Consider the following 17,565-nt stretch of genomic DNA (forward strand, 5'->3'; position numbering starts at 1 on the left):
TCTTTGGGCAAAGCGCGACAACAGCCAGCGAAAATGCAGCCAGCGAAAATGAGCGCAATACGGCGTATAGGATAGACGACGGGACGAGGCTCATGCGAATTTTAATGACGTTAACTAATAGCGTGTATTAAGAGAGGCGCGCCCTCCAGTATTCCTCGCTGTCCGTTCTCGAGGCCTCATCTTCATTGCCATCGTCTTCGTCATCGGCATAGCCATTCACTTCTTGAATTGGCAAGACGCGTGGGAGTGAGACTATACGTGGCCGGATTATATCTTCCGGAAAGCTGTAAAAGATTTCAAAGTCGGTGGTGTCCATACCTCGCCGACATCGCTGGGAGATAATATCACCACAGATACGATACCAACTGAGCGTATCCTTGCCCACCCAGGTGTCCTTGCACCGATCTTTATCGCCGAGCATGACCGTTGGCCAAGACAGAGACCGACGTACTCCTCGGCACGGTTCCGGCCAGACTTGGTTGGGATCTTGCGCAAAGAAGGATTCTTGCTTTTTGTAACCGTGGTATCCAACCTTGCGCATTCTGAAGATGCTTGGCCCGCCTTTAATGCGTGGTAGGCCAGCTAGATCGTCTAGAAGCCTGGACCAACGGCTGAAGATGCTGACGTCGTTTGAGGATCCAACTGTATAAGCGATCCCGACGAAGGAGAGTTCGATCTTGTGCAAGCTATCGTAGTGCGTGAGCAGTAGATGCCGCATGCTAGATAGCTCAAAGCTCATATTACTTATATTTATAGCCTCGAGATATGGTAGATAGATGGATGTCCAGTCGAGGAGGGTCTGGTTGTAGTTCGGTTTCACCAGCTCAATGTTGAGATGCCGCAGGTGGGAAAATCGCTGAATGGAGTCAGTAAATTGTTGGAAGCATGGTCGATCGTGCGTGTCACCTGGTTGCGAATTCCAGGCATTCAAATCTTTATCCGAAGTACCCAAGTCCTCCATAGTGCAGTTTTGAGGCTGCAGTGATGCGGACGAATCGCGCCTTTGCAGCGTAATTCTTTTGAGTTGAGTGACCGGATCCGTCGTAAACGAACACGACGGCAGGATACCGTCGTAAAGCAGCGAATGGCTGTATCTTCCAGCAGACTCGCGGCCGATGATGTCCACGCGTTGAAAATTAGGACATTCGCGAACTATTCGGCCGACGGCACTGCCCAACCGTCGAGTAGGCTCATCAGATCCTCCAAGCCTTGCCCATAGGTGTAGCGAGCAGGAACAGACATTTTTCGCGCCCGCGACAGTGGTGATAATGGTTGTGGGTTGCCATGTCAATCTCTTGATGCGGTTTCGTATGCGTTCATTCTGAAGGATGAGTTCGAGCTGGTCAATCATCTCTTCAGTAATAGTGCGTAGTGTGATATGTTCAAATACTAACGAGATCACCACGTTGTCGAATTCGGGACCAATATATCGAAGAGACTTTAGGCTCTCAAAGTCGCAGTGTTTGGCGATCTGAAGTATTAATTCAGTCGGGAGATACATGCTTTGATGAACTTCAGCGGACGTGGCAGCGTCGTATTGTGTGTCGCGTCGAGACTTGGAGGAAAGGCGTGCAGTCGAGGATTGGGAGGGAGCAGAACATGTATGGAAACAGGATCAAGAAGGTTTTCTCTGCGCATGAATCAACACATCTGTAAAGGGACGCAGGTGACGATAAGACAGTTTTAGTGCTGATGAGTACGCGAGTCGTGATAATCTCTTGGTAAATAAGCTTTTCGAGTCACAATTGGCGGACCTAGGCGTTGCTGTGCCGCACCTGCATTGAGTTGAAGCTGGGCGACAGCATGACAAGATAGCACAACCAGATCTCGCATCATCTCATCTTCCATCTACATAATAAAGGCGTAAAACAAAATGCTATACGTAACAAATTTCTAGTCTTCACATAGCGCAAACCATTGTGCCTCTCAACCTGAATGCTCCACAATCTCGCTCACCAACTTCCCATTCTTCACAAACGTCCGGATTTGCTCTGGCAAAGGCACCTCCACGCCGTCATCTTCCTCATTCTCTTCGCTGGGCGGCAAAATTACATTCACCGAACTACACTTGCTTGTGAAGACTTCCGTGTCCAGACTGCTTTTTCCCAGGTAGATACTGGCACCATCGACTTGGTCCAGAAGAATAGTTGGAGCGCTGCCAGTGATCTGGATCGCGAAGTTGGGACTTTTGATGACGTCGACCGCTGATACAAGCGTGTCAACGAGCAGTTGAGTGCGTGGAGAGTTGTCAATGCTGAGAGCGTTTGCCTTTCCGCGCAATAGAATCGTGGTATTTTTGCAGCGTGAGATGAGAATGGATTGAGAGATGGTTACGTCGACCTCGATCGGTGCTGATGGCGAATCGAAGTGTTCGATCAGCCACTTATTTCCATCTAGCGTTTTGCTGCCCTCTTTCTTGGGGACTGAAGCGCTGCTTGCATGTCGCATGCTGCTAGGCTTTGGCTTCACCTGCGGTCCGGGCGACTTGCTTCGTGAAATGTCCCCCCGATCAGGAACAGTAGAGCCTGCTCGCAGCGATGGGTTTTTGTGAGTCATTTCGCTTTTGTCGACCTTGCGTAGACCAGCGGTAACATCGGAGCCGCGATTGAGCTGATCGAAAACTGCTCCCATGTCGCCTCCACTCTTGGCTTGAGATGCTGAAGGGAGCGGCGGTGGTGGCGGCGCATTGTCGAATTTTGGCAACGGCGGCGGCGGTGGTGGAGGTGCGCCTGATGCTGGTGGGGGTAGTGATGGACCTGCACCAGGCGTGCTGTCGACATCTCGCATCGCTTGTGCAGCATCGACGCCATTAGCATTCCACGTGACACCTGTGGGATAATGTTTCTTGATGTATGCCTGTAGAGCTTTGAGGAGGGCGTAGTAGGAGCGGACAAATTTGACGTGCGCTTGATCTCTGATAGAACAATTAGAACCTGATTGGACAACAGCCGTGCCAGAAATGACCCATGGACTTACCCATCCTTGAACGCCTTCAATACTCGGTTTCCGTACATCTCCGCACCACCAATGGTATCCCCAACGAAGTCTGCAGGTTTACCATCCATGAGTAACCATTGCAATGTGCTGATTCCCTCCGCAACCATAGCCAAATGCTCTTTCACTGGCGATCCTCGATTGCTGTCTTTGATGTCCGTGGCAGTCGTGAAATCCTGCTGCAGACCCTTCAACAAATCCGCGAACGTCTGCGACTGCATATCAGGCTTCTTCGCTTTTGTGGTGATGAGGAGAAATTTGCGTTGATCGGCGAAGCCCTTGGCGACTGCGGCGGATTGCTCAGCAAGAAGAGGATCGAGACCATTGCTTGCAGCTACAAATGTCTTGACTTCCGTCTCAATCAATTCGTCCATGTCCACGAGTGAGGACGGCAACGGAGCGACAACAGCGCGGGGTGTAGGTTGGCTGACGGTCTCTGATAACGTTGGGAGGTCGGGAGTACCGACAGCCTTTGCGCTGCCGGGCACGCTGGCAGGAAGCGCATTGTCGAAGCCATGTGTCGATGATGCGATGTCTTCCAGGCGAGATGTAGCAGCCTCGAGTCTATGAACGAGAAGTTTCAGCGGATTGTTCTGATCTACGACAGTTGGAGCTGGGCCTGTCGGATTGTAGTCGGACACTATCTCCATGGCGTGGCCCGCTGGATGATGGTGGACTGAACGAGGATCGGACTGATCTGATAGCATCTGCGGGAGTGCTGAAATTCGGTACTGACCTCTTGATCAAGGTGGTGAGATTATTCATCCCAAGTGCGGTTGCAGCCATCGTGACCTCTCTGTGTAATGTTTCCCAGCGGAAGGTATATCCGTGCTTCGTATGCAGGTACGCTTCCCCGTCTATTTTTGAGGAGTGTTTCCCTTCTTTCCCCAATATATTTCCAATGGTGAGGGTTGATGCTGTGTGAGCACAAGACAGATAGTTCGAGCTATGCGATGCTGAATGGGAGGTTTGCTGTCCAAAATTGTGGTTATGTTGATATTGTAGGATGTTGTGTTGATGTGCAGGCAACAAATGAGCTCCTGAAGCCTCGCGACGAACAACCTCCGTCATACCTTTTGTTTCGCGCCACGAGGGCACGCCCAATTACATAATCACCGCGGCCTTTCGATTCGTTGTTCTGGAAGCTGGGCTGGGAATCGTGTCAGCCACAATCTGTCCGCGCGCCAGCCACATTTACGCGCCACACATCGCTGACCACATGCATGATCGATCTAATAGCTGATAACGACATTCTGGGTGTCAATAATCCGATGCTTGTGATAGACTGAAAGTGAAGCGTATGTCGCACCTCTCAAGATGGCTGAGGAGAATACCCAAATTGAATTCTGCACTTTGGGAATGCTCATCATAGGTGAGCCGCAGCGAGGAGGCTCCGACCCCGAGCGATAATCTCACGACATTTATACAAATCAGATGAAATTCATCCGTCGCCAAATTCACCCGATCAAACAATTCAGAAAGACATCCTAGGCGGCGCGGGAACCTACTCAGCACTAGGCGCCCGACTGCTGAGTTCGAAGGCCCAAGAAGCCAAATCCATCGGCTGGATCATTGACGTCGGGTCCGACTTTCCTGAGAAAATTCGATCTACGATAGAATCATGGGGAACGACCGCCGTGTTTCGTAAGCGACCTGAAGGCGAGCTCACAACTCGAGGCTGGAACGGCTACAGCGGGAACGAAGTCCGAGCCTTCAAATATCTGACCGAAAAGAAACGGCTGACAGCGCGTGACTTGAGCCCTGCGCTTCTCAACGCCAAGAGCTTTCATTTTATCTGCGGAGGCGCGAGATGTCTCACGGAAGTCATGCAAATATTGGACCTTAGACGCGAAGAAAACGAGAAGAACAAGCAATCATCAGACCCCAATATCCCGAGCCCTCGTCCGCTGATCGTCTGGGAGCCTGTCCCTGATCTTTGCGTTCCGCTGGCGTTACCCGAGACATGTCGAGTGCTATGCATGATCGACGTGATCAGTCCCAATCACGCCGAACTTGGCGCTTTCTTCGAATACACTCATCCTGAAACCCACGTCGACCGCGAGACGGTGGAGGCGCACGCGCAGCAATTCATAGCGTGGGGAATCGGCCGGGACAAGAAAGGCGCGATCGTCGTTCGGTGCGGTGCGGAAGGTTGTTATGTACAAAACTCTGAAGTCAAGAGATGGTTGCCAGCGTATCACACGTCTGAAGATTCGTCTCACGCGAATGATGATGCAACAAACTCGAGCGGTAAAGTCGTCGACCCGACCGGTGGTGGTAATGGCTTCCTCGGGGGTCTCGCTGTGGGAATGGTGAGGAGCGGAGGAGATATTGTAGAAGCGGCGCTGTGGGGTAGTATTGCGGCGAGCTATTGCATCGAGCAGGTCGGGATGCCGGAATTGACGGCGGGGGCTGATAATGCGGAGCGATGGAACGGAACGGTGGTGCGCGAGAGGTTAGAGGAGTTCCGGAAACGAGTAGATCTCGGATAAGAGCTTCCAGACGAAAAAGCTGGAGTAGCAAGAAGAGCATTATCGCTGCATATTGAACTCTCAATATGAGCAACGGGTTCATTCTGTCCAAAGTTCCGTGTGCATCGCTTCGAACCGTGTAGTTGCTTGATGATGCAAACGCCCGCCTCCGAACGTCTAATCCAGCAATTTGCTTGACTAACCGAATAGATCACCGAATATTTTCGCAGAAAGTACTGATAGAAAAGTATTGCCTTGGAAAATTCCTTTGCTCTCCAATAATGAGATTATCATCGATTGCGTCTGCACATCTGATCCTCGAGTCCGAAAATTGAATCTCGTCGCGGAGTCAATGGTTGGCCATGCACGGGCACCGTGATCCAGCAATACTCTTACAATTTCGACATGTCCGAATCTCGCCGCGGCGTACAGAGTTGTCCAATAGTCGTGACTGTAATTGGAGTCGACCTTATGAGCCAATAGTAATTTGCATGTTTCGAGATGCCCTGCGCGGGCTGCGAGGAAAAGTCCCTTTCGCGTTTCTCCTAGATCTCGGCCATGACCCAGCATGACACGGACGGAGTTCGTATGTCCTTCCTCGCAAGCAAAGTCGAACGGCGTGAGCCCATAGAAGTCGTGTTGTCCCGGAGTTTCGTTCATAAAGCTCGGATCCGCTCCATGCTGCAAGAGTAATTGGCACATGTCTGCATGATCATGTGCCATCGCGAGAAAGAGGGGTGTTCTTCCGCTCGAGTTTGCTAGCGCCAGCATCTTGTCAATCATGCCTGCTACAGTGAGAGCGGCAATAATTGGCTGAGCGAGATCTACACGGCCCACCCAGGAGACATTATGTAGAGGAGTGTTACCTTGCCAGTCGAGATCATACAGATCTAGCCCTGCATCGGTGAGAAGCTGGAGAATCTTGACACCGTCTCCCGGGGACTTTGGTAGGCACGCGATCGTCGGGCAACGTCGATCATCGGTGCCCACGCTTAGCATGGTGGGCTTCGCACCAGCATGTAGCAGCATTCTTGCCACCTCGGTGTGACCGAGGCCGCAGGCCCAAGTCAAGGCGGTGACACCGGTAAAGTCTAGCATCTCAAGAAACGGTATGCCGCCCTCTTGGGGCTTTAACGTTGGAAGAGTGGCCAGGATCGCCGCCACTACGCCAGTCATGCCCTTCATACATGCTTGATGCAATAGTGTTTGGTCCGCGGCATCGACGAACGTGGTGTCAGCGCCCTTCTCAAGAAGCATTTTTGCAATTTGAGAGTGCCCGGCTAATATCGCACGTGATAGAGGCGAGTGGTTATGTCCGTTCTTTGCATTGATGTTGGCTCCGGCTGCGATCAGGATTCGGGTCTCGTTTTCGAATCCTAGGGAGCAGGCGACGTGTAGTGCCGATTCAAAGTTCTCGTCCTGGAGATTGAGAAGTGTGGGATCTGCGATGAGACAGGTCCTTATTTGCTGAATGTCCCTCAGCTTTATAGCTTGAACCAGTGTTGAGTTAATCGATTTGAGCTGCCCGGGTTCAGAAATAGAGTGATCAACTTGGTGTTCAAGCACAAACTCCAAAATCTCCGATAAGATATCCGAGCTAACTATACCCGAGTGCGCTGACGCGTATGCTTCCGATCTCTCAGACAACCCGGATCCGGGAGCCTCTGTCGAAACATTATCTCCAGGATGAGCACACGTCGACCTGATAGCGAGAGAGTCCTGCGGCGTGTCGCTAAAAGTCTCAGCGATACTGGTGGGCGTTGTGGTCGCGGGGAGACTAGCGTTCGAGGCTGTCTCCGTGCTATCTAACCAGTGTGAAACAGTATCTGACTTTGACGTTGACCAATGTGAGGTCGCCATTGCATTAGGCTCATATTTGCTTCGTACTTGAGATGTCCAGTTTTCTTTGATCTTTGAGAATCGTCAGAAAGTGTACCAACTTCACGATATCAAATTTGCTGCTTTCTTACATACCGCGAGGAGTTCAAGCTCCTTGTCAATGAGCATATTGGTCTGATCTTTCGGCACAAGGCTGTCCCTAATGATGTCTCGAATTATGGGATATTGACTGCCCTGAAATCTGTTCGTTATCTTGGCGATTTTGGAATGGTCAACATCTGCCGACCTGGTGGTTTCATTGCTCCTGCTTTCTATAGCAGAATTAAAGCTCACGAGAATGACTGGCGGACCATTTCGGAGCCACCGCTGTTGGCTGTTCTGTAAATTTGGATCGGCGTCAGCGCTGAATGTTGTCCGCTGAACTTCTAAATATATCTACTCACGTCGAAAGTCACAGTCGGTGTCGGCACGGTTTCATATACACTTAGTATGTGCATCTTGCTTGAAGCTATGCGAAATCTGTTGTGCAGATCTTTCAGCGTTGTTGAATTTTCCGCAAGCTCACCAACGAGTTGTTCCGGAGGCTGATCCATGATCATTGTGCGAAGCGCCTCAATATTCATGCCGCGATGTGGTGTTCCGAGAAAAATTATAGATCGTACAGGTAGACGAATTTCGCTGTAGATGCGCGATGAGAGAGAATTCAAAGATGTGTCGCTGCTGAGGAGGCGTACCGTTCGTCTCTGGCTTGTAGAATTGCCTATCGCCAATCAGAAGAAGACCAAGATGACGGCTGGAGGTGGGACTTCTCACCATTTTGATCAATAAGCCCCCGAGGCTGTGTCCAATAAAGATTATTGGACTACACCATGTCAGCAAGTTTATAAGTCACGCGTTTTTACATGCTGTCAAATTACCGTTCATCATCCTGCGATTCGATCAGCAAAAGGGACGATCATCTGTCGGGTCGCGAAGGAGCGTACTTTTCGGTGAATGCCCAACAAGCTTGTCAGGAGATCTCCGGCCAAATCTCTCAAGGTTGATACAGAGAGTTGTGGCCCTGTCAGTCTGCTCGTGTTTCCGTAAGTGAGGACGCGAGCGGTAGGCATGTCGTCTGGGATGAAGTCGCGAAGCCACATCTTCCCATTCGATGAAGACCATGATCCGATTGCATGACCAGCGAGGCCGGTCACAGCGATGATGCTTGGATGTCATCAGACGGCCAGTCCACCGTGAACGTCATGCCAAAGACACTTACTCTGCATCGTACTCGCCTGATTTAGGCCAGTACAAAGGTGTGAAGCCTCGGAAATCGCGATCAATGTATAACTCGTCACGAACTTCCTTCCGTAGTCGAGGGACGTGGTCCAATTCACCGATGCTATGCCTGTACTCGACCGTGGCGCATTGACGATGGCGCGGTCTGTCAAGACTAGGGACAATCGTCTTAATAATTATGCGTGTACGCTCGGCCTCCTCAAAATAGTCCTTCAAATCATCTGTTGTGACACCGGCCGGGATGCCATCAATTCTCCACACCAGGGACTTGAGTTCGGCCATGTCTGAACGAGCGCATGGCCGCGATGAATGCGCGTCGCAGGACAGACAGAAGAAGTAGGGTCGTACTTGTACTTTCCAGCCTGTCTTTCTGAATTGAGAACGGCCAGTGAAAATATAGAAAAGTCCTGGATGCGTCGCATTCACGTATGACAGTCTACACTTCTCTCATCGCACTCGAAATGAGAGCGCGGCCTGAAGCTCTTACGGGCGGCCTCTTCGCCGGAAGAGTATGCTGGTCAAGCCACACCCGCCAGGCTAATGATCTCGAACCCATAAACCGTCCATAACTGCAGCTGCACGAAAGCCTCGCCGATCGATTGCATGTATTGTCATATCGCCGCGACCGGAAATCAATAGGTCCTGACCAATAGTAAGAACAAACATAATATAGATGAAAGACAGATTCCGTGCGGGTCATTTCTAGACAGGAGGTGTTCCCTCCGATCAAGGCCGGGCGGGGAGCCGCTCTGAATTGCAGTCACTATATTGATGCAGATTGACGGGGGTCCATCAATATCTATGGATGCCCGTGTTGATTTGCCCCATTGCAAAATTGTCACTAATGTCTATCCCCGTGTCCCGAGACGCACTGTATACCGAGACAGGATGAAAGGGCCGCCACATTTCGTGGCTGCGCGTGCGAATTAGTCATGCTTGACTGAGGCATCATAGCCGACACTGCTTATGCCTCAGGCATAGTAGGCAGCGTCAAGCCATGTATCAATCAAGCTATGCGCTGATAGTTTCCGCATGATCGCATTAAGTTAACTTACAACTTGAGCGAATCCAAACAGAACTGTCTACACTACTCAACTTGGATTGCTAGAAGCTTCTACAGTCACATGCATAGCCTTTAAAAGTCTCTTTCTCCCATGCACCTATCTTAAAGAGAAATCCGAATGGAAAAAGAAGGAAGCGTATAGCCGCCACCTAGCTCCCAAGGCAGAGCACGCTACGGTTTTCTTATTTGAACGAGACACGGCCTGCGCGAGAGCTAAAGGATTTGAAACACTTCAACTGACTCAAGTTCGTATAATGTGCAATAAAGTTAATGAGACATATCGCGCATCTTGATCAGATAGGGTCTTGACCGGTAAGTTGTTTAGATGAACGGGTGGTATAGTGCGGGCTGGTCCCAGGCCATTAGCATCCAATGTTCATTGTCTTCTACATCTTCCTTTGCGCGTTCGACCGCTGCTGATGCGTTGCGCGGCGCTGCGTTGACCCTATGCTCAAAGATGAAGCTCATGCGCCCAGAGTCACCGCCACAGACCAAGACCTGACCATGCGCCTGGTATCGCCCTCGATAGGTCTTCGGAATCCAGAGGTATCGTTGCCCCAGATATAGAACCCACTCACGGGACTCGTCCACAGTGAATGTTGAAGCGCTTTCAGGCGAACATAGTGACAACGTCACGGTCGGTACATCGATACCCTCAGAACTTTTTGTACCGAGGTCATGATAGGCCTTCGAGCTAGCACTGAGAGCTATCTTTTCACCCTCGATCCAGATATAAGCTCCATTGGCGTCAAACTCCATACGTGGAAAGAAGCCGCTGCATTTCCGCACAAATAGCGTCACTCCGGTCCTCGTATCCCATAGCCGCACGGTGCGATCGCCCGACGCCGACGCCACTTGCGACCCGTCGCTCGAGAACACCACGCTGCCGACCCCCCCGGTGTGGCCTTCCAGCGTCTGCTGGCATGCTCCGGTCTTCGCGTCCCATAGCCGCACGGTGCCATCGCCCGACGCCGACGCCACTTGCGACCCGTCGCTCGAGAACACCACGCTGCCGACCCCCCCGGTGTGGCCTTCCAGCGTCTGCTGGCATGCTCCGGTCTTCGCGTCCCATAGCCGCACGGTGCCATCGCCCGACGCCGACGCCACTTGCGACCCGTCGCTCGAGAACACCACGCTGCCGACCCCGCCGGTGTGGCCTTCCAGCGTCTGCTGGCATGCATCCCACTGTTGTGGTAAATTCGTGACGACATGTGGCGAATACGATTCCTCTCGCTCAAATCTTTGGCGAACGAGGCTCTCCGAAGGGCTGAATTGTAAAGCTGCAAAATACACTTGAAGTGGAGCACGTTCGATGATATCTCGATATGCAAGCAAGAAACGGCGTCCATCTTCTAGATAGTCGTTGGTAGATGGTGTAGCTAGCGCCTAGACCAAGTTAGCGCTTTTCAATGGAAACACGGTCACAGCTTGGTGATAAGCGCAGTCCGACATACTGACCTTTAATTTGCTCTGCAGGGATGCCGACTGACGGATTGAGTCTGCTACAGCGCCAATCAAGCTCATGGCTTCCACCCAATGGAGCAAGTGTTGAGACACGAAGTCATATATAGAACCCACATCATCAATCTGGAGGTCTGCAAGGCTAGCGTGTCGCATCCAGAAGCGGCATGCATACGATAATGAGGGAGAAAGAGCAGCGTTCAGAGTGTCCTTCAAGATTTCTTCGACACCCATTCCAGGAAATGTTAAACCGCACAGGTTGCGTCTCAAACTAGTAGTCATTAGTTTCAGGCAACAGTGTAGCAGCTGGCGATGCGTCTCTGCCTCTGAAACCCAGAGTTTAGGGTTCCTTCCAGCACGCTCCGGATGGACCAGATAATCTCGAAAGGATTGATGAATGATGCTGACGGGTCGATCGGACGCGGTAGAAAGGGTGAATACAGATTGTAAATGAGATAGGACAGGCTCAGCTCGTGCCTTGTCGTCATTCGAGAGGAAGAGAAGCCTCTCTATTTCGCCCATTCCTAGAGGAGTGAACAGCAGAACAGTACAGCCAACCACGTGCTGTTGCTCTTTGAGATACCGGTCACAGACTTCTGGGGACAATCCGCGCATAGAAAGGGTTAAGACACACTCGTACATGAAGTCCAGTGGTTCATAGGCTGCAGCACCTGGCTGATTTTCGCCACAAAGATCGATGAGTCGGCGACAGGGATCCTCGCGCCGGTCGACATCAATATAACGACAGACCGTCTCCACAAAGATGAACAGGCCATCCGCCTTCTGCGCCACCGCGTGTATTTGCTCCTTGGTTGGCCACTCGGCAGGTAGCTGACGTTCGCGCTGAATTCTTCGCAGACGGTATTCAAGATATCTTATAATGTCTTGCTTCACATCGGCCACGCCTTGCAACGACAATTCCCGCTTGAGCACAGACGGTAAGTGCGCAAAGTCCGCGACAAGATCCGGTTCCTCTCGACTGGTCAGGAAGATGCGCACGCGTAAATCAGAGAGATCGACAGTATTGCTAATAAGGTGAAGCACAGAGCGGAGATCGCCCTGATTCTCACACTCGTCCAAAGCATCTAGGACGATGACGAGGGTGGGCATCCGCGACGCTAGCTGTCTCCGTTTCTTTAACGGTCCGAGAATAAGTCGCTCATATTGCTTTGCCAATTCGGCAGACTTTCCTAGCAATGGAAATGCGAGTAATGCCTCTCCTAACGCTTCGCAATACTCCGTGTCACGATGCGCCAACTGGAAGGCCAGAGTCGACAGCATTTTAGTGATTGATGACAGCTCGTGATGATTGCGTCGAAAGAAGAAGCTTGCCACGCTATGGCCCTGATTGTGGAGCAGTTCCGCCACCGTCCGGGCGATGGTGCTCTTACCTGTGCCTGCCCAGCCGCGAAGCCAGAAGATCGGGGGCGCATCCGGTGCTTCTGCCCACTCTTGTACTGATCTCAAGAGCTCGACGCGCGTTCCCTGATGGCATCCACGGTGGGTATCACAATCTTCTGGCGCAGAGTAGTATTCAGCTCCCTCGACGACATCCAGTTGCCTTGAAACACGACCAACACGAGCAGTGTGTGCGTCCGCTTTTGTCGAAGATTTGTCCAGTTCCTCCTCTAGCTTCTCGCAAGCCAGGTCTTGTTCTTGAATGGTCTTTTGCATGGCAGCCCAGTCATCTGCCGTAAAGACATCTCGTGCGTATTGGTGAACATGAGACCGTGCAAATTGGCAGACAGCCTTCATTTGCAGTTGCAGTACTGATTGATAGAGATCCAATATGCGATCTCGCAGTCGGTCTCGTAGTTCATGCTCTTTGTGCACAGCGTGAAGGCGTAGTTGATTTTCTTTCGCACGATACCGACAGATGATATCGAAAGCAAGATTCATGATGGCGATGACGTTGAGATGCTGCTGAGGGGGCTGAAGTAAGGCCTAGGAAGCAATATGATCAGTATGAGAAAGTCTTGGGGAATATAGCAACATTACTGGAAGGAGTAGGCTCAGCGCTGTCCAAGCCGCAGCTGCATGAGGCTCTAGACTCGCAACCGGAGTCACGAAATCCCTCAATCCATTTACGACCGCCACAACATCTTGCAATTTTGACGGCTTTCGATGATCCCGCTCGAAAGCCTCGAGCTGAACTTTGACCGTCGCTCGAAGGACTTCATACTGTGGTTTCGCAGGACTCGTGTCGTGTTTCGACTTGCGTGTTGGAAGATGGATGTCGCCAGATCGCCGGCTTTTCTCTAACGCCTTGGCATATTTTTCTCCCTTCAGAACGGTAGTTAATTTCTATCCGACTGTCGCTCATATTGACGAGCGAATGTACACACCAAGGCTTTATCATCAATCACGACTTGCTGATACGCCTGATACCAAAGGTCGTCTCCTTCATTAGCTGATAAGGATCCGCTTACAGTACCATCAGCGGGAAGAGTAGTATCCTTATTGGCGCGCCGGTCTTTTCTGAATAGTCGAGACATCATGGTATCGCGGAGCGCGTCGTATCGCAGAGCGCGTCGCAGAGCGCGTCGTAGAGCGTGTCGAACTCGCCGTATGGGAAGTGGAGAAGGATGTTTGAATGTGGAGCTCAACATTTCAGCTCAGCCAGCTCAGCCAGGTGGCCTGATTGAGGGATGGAGACATGCAAGTCGTGACTCGCTGCATGCAGCCGTGCTGACTGATCGACCCATCTCGCTTTCTAAGACTGCTACAATTCTTGAACTTCTTTGGATGGCTAAAGAGGCCGTTTGGAGAGTAGTTGGTCGAGATGCTCACTTATTGTGCTGGTGTAGAAGTTGCGTCAGGAAACAAACTTAATGCCCCAAAGTCATGCGCCACGTGTGGCGCATTCCCGACTTTTCAGCCACGTCGCTTTGTTAACCAAATTCATTGTCTTGCGTTTAAGGCTTCATACTGCTACAACGCGCGGTTAGAATAAGGTTTGAATTGTACGACTTGCTCTCTGATCAACAGACTTATTCACACATTTATCTTTGGTCCAACAGTTGAAGAATATGAATGTACAGGAATGCGCAAAATATGCGCCACATTTAGCCACAGCAGTTCTTACACCGACATTACGCTACAATATAGTTGAAAAGGTACGAATTTCTAGAACAATAGGCACCTAGATTCAGTTTTTAATACGTAATTGCCGATTCTGTATGAGACACGAATTGCGCGATAATACGAAGCAATTTCGAAGAGGTGTCTTGTGTCGCAGTGCGTCTCGGGACACAGGGATGGACGTTAATCAGCTTGATTTTACGACCTTGGTACCTAGGTATTTTGGGATGTTAGGGTTGGGTTATCATTCTTCGTTTTCGGGATAAGAGCAACGGGGTTGCTACACAGAAGAGCGACCGACCCGGATGACTTGAATAAAATGCCGTATGGAGAAATGAGAAGGGAAAGGGAAATGCTACTCTACACAAGAGCTTTCAACGCCACACCCACAGAATGAAATTTGGATCCATATACTCCATCACCCCATCCCAGAGGCCACTCGGAAAAAGAGTCGATTACATTTTCTCACGCGCCAACAAGGTTATTATGATGCTGCAAATGCGCCTCATCCTCATCGTCGCTCTCCTCGCGCGCCTCCCTCTCATCGACCTGAGACCAACTATCCGTAGGAGTCGCCACACCATCGCCGTCCTCGGACAACATGTCGATGTCGGTGATGTCTTCGACGTCGACGACTTCTGCTGCTGAGCCGTTCACGCTGGGAGCGGTAGCGGGCGTTGGTTTTGGTAGAGTTGTGGAAGCGAGGGTCTCGGTGTCGTCGGCCATGTCGACGGGGTGGAAGCCGAGGGAGTGTTGGGACGGAGGGGATGTGGGGGCGCGTGTTCCATCTGCGGCGGGAGCATCGGCGTCGAGATCAGTCATGGCAGAGACGGAGGCGAAGATTTTGGAGTTGTTGGCCGTCTCTTCTTTGTTGTTGGTGGTTTGATCTGCAGGTCGAGAGAGGGGCCCGTGGTGGCCGTAGATCTCGCCCAGCTGCTGTGATAAAGAGGGGACGGAGTGGAACATCTCGGACGCTGTCTCGGAAGATGGACCTGATGCAGCGGCCAAAGTGCGACCGACAGCATCGTAAGGTGGATTCGCCGCGGTCAACGAAGCGAGATGTGCTTGTGTTAGTTGGGGTGTGATCTGGTAGAGATCGTCGGAAGTGAAGGACGCCTGAGTCTCAGCTGAAGGCGAGAGCGTGCGCGACCTTGACTGAGCGTCGTTGGGGCCCCCTACTGTGGTTTGTCCGGTGGGTATTTGCTGTAGGCCGAATGCCGGAAATGCTGCGCCCGGATTCCGAATACGTTCGCCCATTTGAGACAATCCCTGAGAAGAGCTGTCCGGTCGGAAGGCAGAGCTCCAGTATGGTCGTGTCGGAATAGGTGCCACAGGCTGTGTTGAACCAGACAGGTCAATGAGTGGGTTCTGGGCAGAGGATCCTTGTTGACGGGCCATCTCCTTCAGGCTGGCCGCGACAGCGGCATGGAATTCGGCATCTTCTGCGGAACCTTCCACTTCCCGACTCGACGCAGATGCAAGCTGGCTCTCTTGCTCGGAAATTGAGAGAGCAATAGCGAGTTGCTCTTCATATGTGAGATCGTTGTCATGTACAGGCTCATTCGTGGGAGTTGCAGCAATAGGTCGCGGTGTCAACTCACGCGGTACGGAGACTTCTGGGTCGGGCACCTCGCTCACGGCAACCTTCGGCGGCACCGTCGGAGGACGAGGAGTCACACTGCGATCAAGCTCAAACTCGTCGCCGAACGGGTTGGCAAACGCTGATCCCATCTGCCATCCGCGTGAAGCCACGGGTCCCGAGGGCCCCGCGGCAACGGGCAATTCGAGCTGTCGTTCAACTTCCCGCGCGCCATCTCTGATTTCCTCCGGCAGCTGTTCCGTAGTCACAGGCACGGCATTCGTTATTCCTGCTTGATCCACCCTCAGACTTCCGTCGTCGTCAACAAGTGCATCAAAAGATGCAGTACGTGCAATAGACGGCGGTCTATCGATCGAAGCAGTCGAGCGCCGTTGTTGTAATTCAAACATTTGTTGTTCCCGTTGCATGAGGTATGCCTGGCCCAGTCTTCGCCGTTCCTCTACGGCATTGGGATCTACCGGTCCGCTAATTGAAATTCTTCGAATCGTGCTTGGATTTGAGAGGTTACGGCCCGTTGCAACAGCAGCCGCCTCGATGCTTGCATTTGCCTCTCGTCGAATACCTTCATCGTTTGCGGGTGTGCGGCCCTCGAATGCGAAAGCTTCGGCCGCTCGTCTACTCTCAGGATCGAGATCTGCTCCGACCGTACGGAGAAGCTCGATGATCTTTTTTCGTTGTTGCTCAAGCCATTCCTGGACTTGCGGGTTCTCCATCACCACCATACCCAGGGCGGCGATGATACCGATGGAAAGGAGAATTCCTGACAATGATATAGTCAGTCATGGTTGCTCCACCGTGAATATGTAAAATATGCTTTATGTTTGAAGCGTAGAAGTCGCATCGTGCATATCGATCTGAAGCACACGACATGAACTGTGGCGGGTGGCGAGGGCTTACCTTTGGCGACAGCCGCAGCAGCAGGCATCTTGACGTCTTATTCCTCGTCTGTTGAAAACGATGGTGTGAATGTTGCTCTCTCGAGGCTTGCGGCAGCTGTACTCAAATTCAAAAATGGCCTTCGACCTGCAACGATCAAAAAAGAGGACGACAAGAAGGACCGGATATAACAAGATAAGAGGAGTAGTGTAGGCTGCAGCATAAAACAGGGACGTCGATCCCCGGTTTTGGTAGAACGCCTGCGCCACAGTTTGCGGGGACGAAACTACTGGTTTGTCACATGCGTGTGCCTTGTTTTGCCACAGCGGAAAACATTCATATGCGTGGACCGTCCCAGATCTGGTACGTGGATGATACAGCGATAAGCGGCGCGGTCCGGCGGCTCAGTCATGCATCTCAGTGTTCATGAGCACAGGGAAATGCGCGCGAATTGCTTCGAGGCATTCTTTGGAAGAAATCGACCGCATGAGTGCAGATTCTTTGCCTTCACTTCAGGACTACCGCGCGATGAAAGTTTACCTGGAGCGGCCTGGAATTCAGCTTCCTCTACGTAACATCACTCGAGCGTCATCGTCTATGGATTTTCAGCATTCAATGGTCATCTGCGAGCGCATCCGAATTTCCGTGGCACGTCGTTGTTCGGCATCGCTACGACACGTGATTCGTCGAGGGGCGAAAATGATAACGGCCAGTGTACGAGCATTGACATAGCACGATCATCGCCTGTAAAGTTGGATTTGTCGGTAGGCCGCCGCGGCGACGGAGCCGAGAGCTTGTCTGCGGGTTTCGGCGACGATGATTTGCGGCTGGCCGAGATGCGTCGCATATCGCTGCCTCGGGTGACTCTTCGTCGGTGCGGCGATGCGGTGTTTCATTCGAAC

General features: G+C 51.8%; 6 protein-coding genes across 6 annotated transcripts; 1 reads left to right on the plus strand and 5 right to left on the minus strand.

The window, feature by feature from the left end:
• Positions 1–127: 127 nt before the first annotated feature.
• K489DRAFT_413896 (uncharacterized protein) lies at positions 128–1,501 on the minus strand (the record flags this gene model as incomplete). The annotated part of the gene is made up of 1 exon (XM_033608100.1): positions 128–1,501. The coding sequence occupies one exon, from the start codon at positions 1,499–1,501 to the stop codon at positions 128–130; it is 1,374 nt and encodes a 457-aa protein (XP_033455302.1).
• Positions 1,502–1,926: 425 nt separating this feature from the next.
• Positions 1,927–3,780, minus strand: K489DRAFT_327912 (adenylyl cyclase-associated protein-like protein; the record flags this gene model as incomplete). The annotated part of the gene is made up of 3 exons (XM_033602024.1): positions 1,927–2,914; positions 2,977–3,558; positions 3,731–3,780. 3 exons carry the CDS (start codon positions 3,778–3,780, stop codon positions 1,927–1,929), a joined length of 1,620 nt encoding a protein of 539 aa, XP_033455303.1.
• Positions 3,781–4,240: 460 nt separating this feature from the next.
• On the plus strand, positions 4,241–5,642 carry K489DRAFT_385047 (Ribokinase-like protein). The gene is made up of 2 exons (XM_033606001.1): positions 4,241–4,366; positions 4,429–5,642. Exons 1-2 carry the CDS (start codon positions 4,312–4,314, stop codon positions 5,484–5,486), a joined length of 1,113 nt encoding a protein of 370 aa, XP_033455304.1. The 5' UTR covers positions 4,241–4,311; the 3' UTR covers positions 5,487–5,642.
• Positions 5,643–5,663: 21 nt separating this feature from the next.
• Positions 5,664–9,067, minus strand: K489DRAFT_365112 (uncharacterized protein; the record flags this gene model as incomplete). The annotated part of the gene is made up of 9 exons (XM_033602714.1): positions 8,563–9,067; positions 8,288–8,507; positions 8,222–8,232; positions 8,118–8,166; positions 8,039–8,064; positions 7,748–7,982; positions 7,440–7,682; positions 6,694–7,376; positions 5,664–6,129 (listed from the first exon to the last, which is right to left on the minus strand). Exons 1-9 carry the CDS (start codon positions 8,862–8,864, stop codon positions 5,664–5,666), a joined length of 2,235 nt encoding a protein of 744 aa, XP_033455305.1. The 5' UTR covers positions 8,865–9,067.
• A 643-nt stretch (positions 9,068–9,710) lies between these two features.
• On the minus strand, positions 9,711–13,888 carry K489DRAFT_385050 (uncharacterized protein). The gene is made up of 4 exons (XM_033606002.1): positions 13,452–13,888; positions 13,105–13,389; positions 11,104–13,050; positions 9,711–11,031 (listed from the first exon to the last, which is right to left on the minus strand). The coding sequence occupies exons 1-4, from the start codon at positions 13,713–13,715 to the stop codon at positions 9,967–9,969; spliced, it is 3,561 nt and encodes a 1,186-aa protein (XP_033455306.1). The 5' UTR covers positions 13,716–13,888; the 3' UTR covers positions 9,711–9,966.
• Positions 13,889–14,652: 764 nt separating this feature from the next.
• K489DRAFT_374453 (uncharacterized protein) lies at positions 14,653–16,712 on the minus strand (the record flags this gene model as incomplete). Its single annotated transcript, XM_033603528.1, has 2 exons — positions 14,653–16,547; positions 16,685–16,712. The coding sequence occupies 2 exons, from the start codon at positions 16,710–16,712 to the stop codon at positions 14,653–14,655; spliced, it is 1,923 nt and encodes a 640-aa protein (XP_033455307.1).
• Positions 16,713–17,565: the final 853 nt, after the last annotated feature.

This window comes from Dissoconium aciculare, assembly GCF_010015565.1.
Source record: "Dissoconium aciculare CBS 342.82 unplaced genomic scaffold K489scaffold_20, whole genome shotgun sequence".
NCBI classification, from domain to species: Eukaryota; Fungi; Ascomycota; class Dothideomycetes; order Mycosphaerellales; family Dissoconiaceae; genus Dissoconium; species Dissoconium aciculare.

Bases quoted from the DNA above. Each gene is read 5' to 3' on its own strand.
- K489DRAFT_385047 (XM_033606001.1), top strand. From the start codon at position 4,312: ATGGCTGAGGAGAATACCCAAATTGAATTCTGCACTTTGGGAATGCTC. The intron at 4,367-4,428 runs GTGAGCCGCAGC...TATACAAATCAG, and splicing joins TTTGGGAATGCTCATCATAG to ATGAAATTCATCCGTCGCCA.
- K489DRAFT_385050 (XM_033606002.1), bottom strand. From the start codon at position 13,715: ATGTTGAGCTCCACATTCAAACATCCTTCTCCACTTCCCATACGGCGA. The intron at 13,390-13,451 runs GTGTGTACATTC...ACCGTTCTGAAG, and splicing joins TGATTGATGATAAAGCCTTG to GGAGAAAAATATGCCAAGGC. The intron at 13,051-13,104 runs GTAATGTTGCTA...ATTGCTTCCTAG, and splicing joins CGCTGAGCCTACTCCTTCCA to GCCTTACTTCAGCCCCCTCA.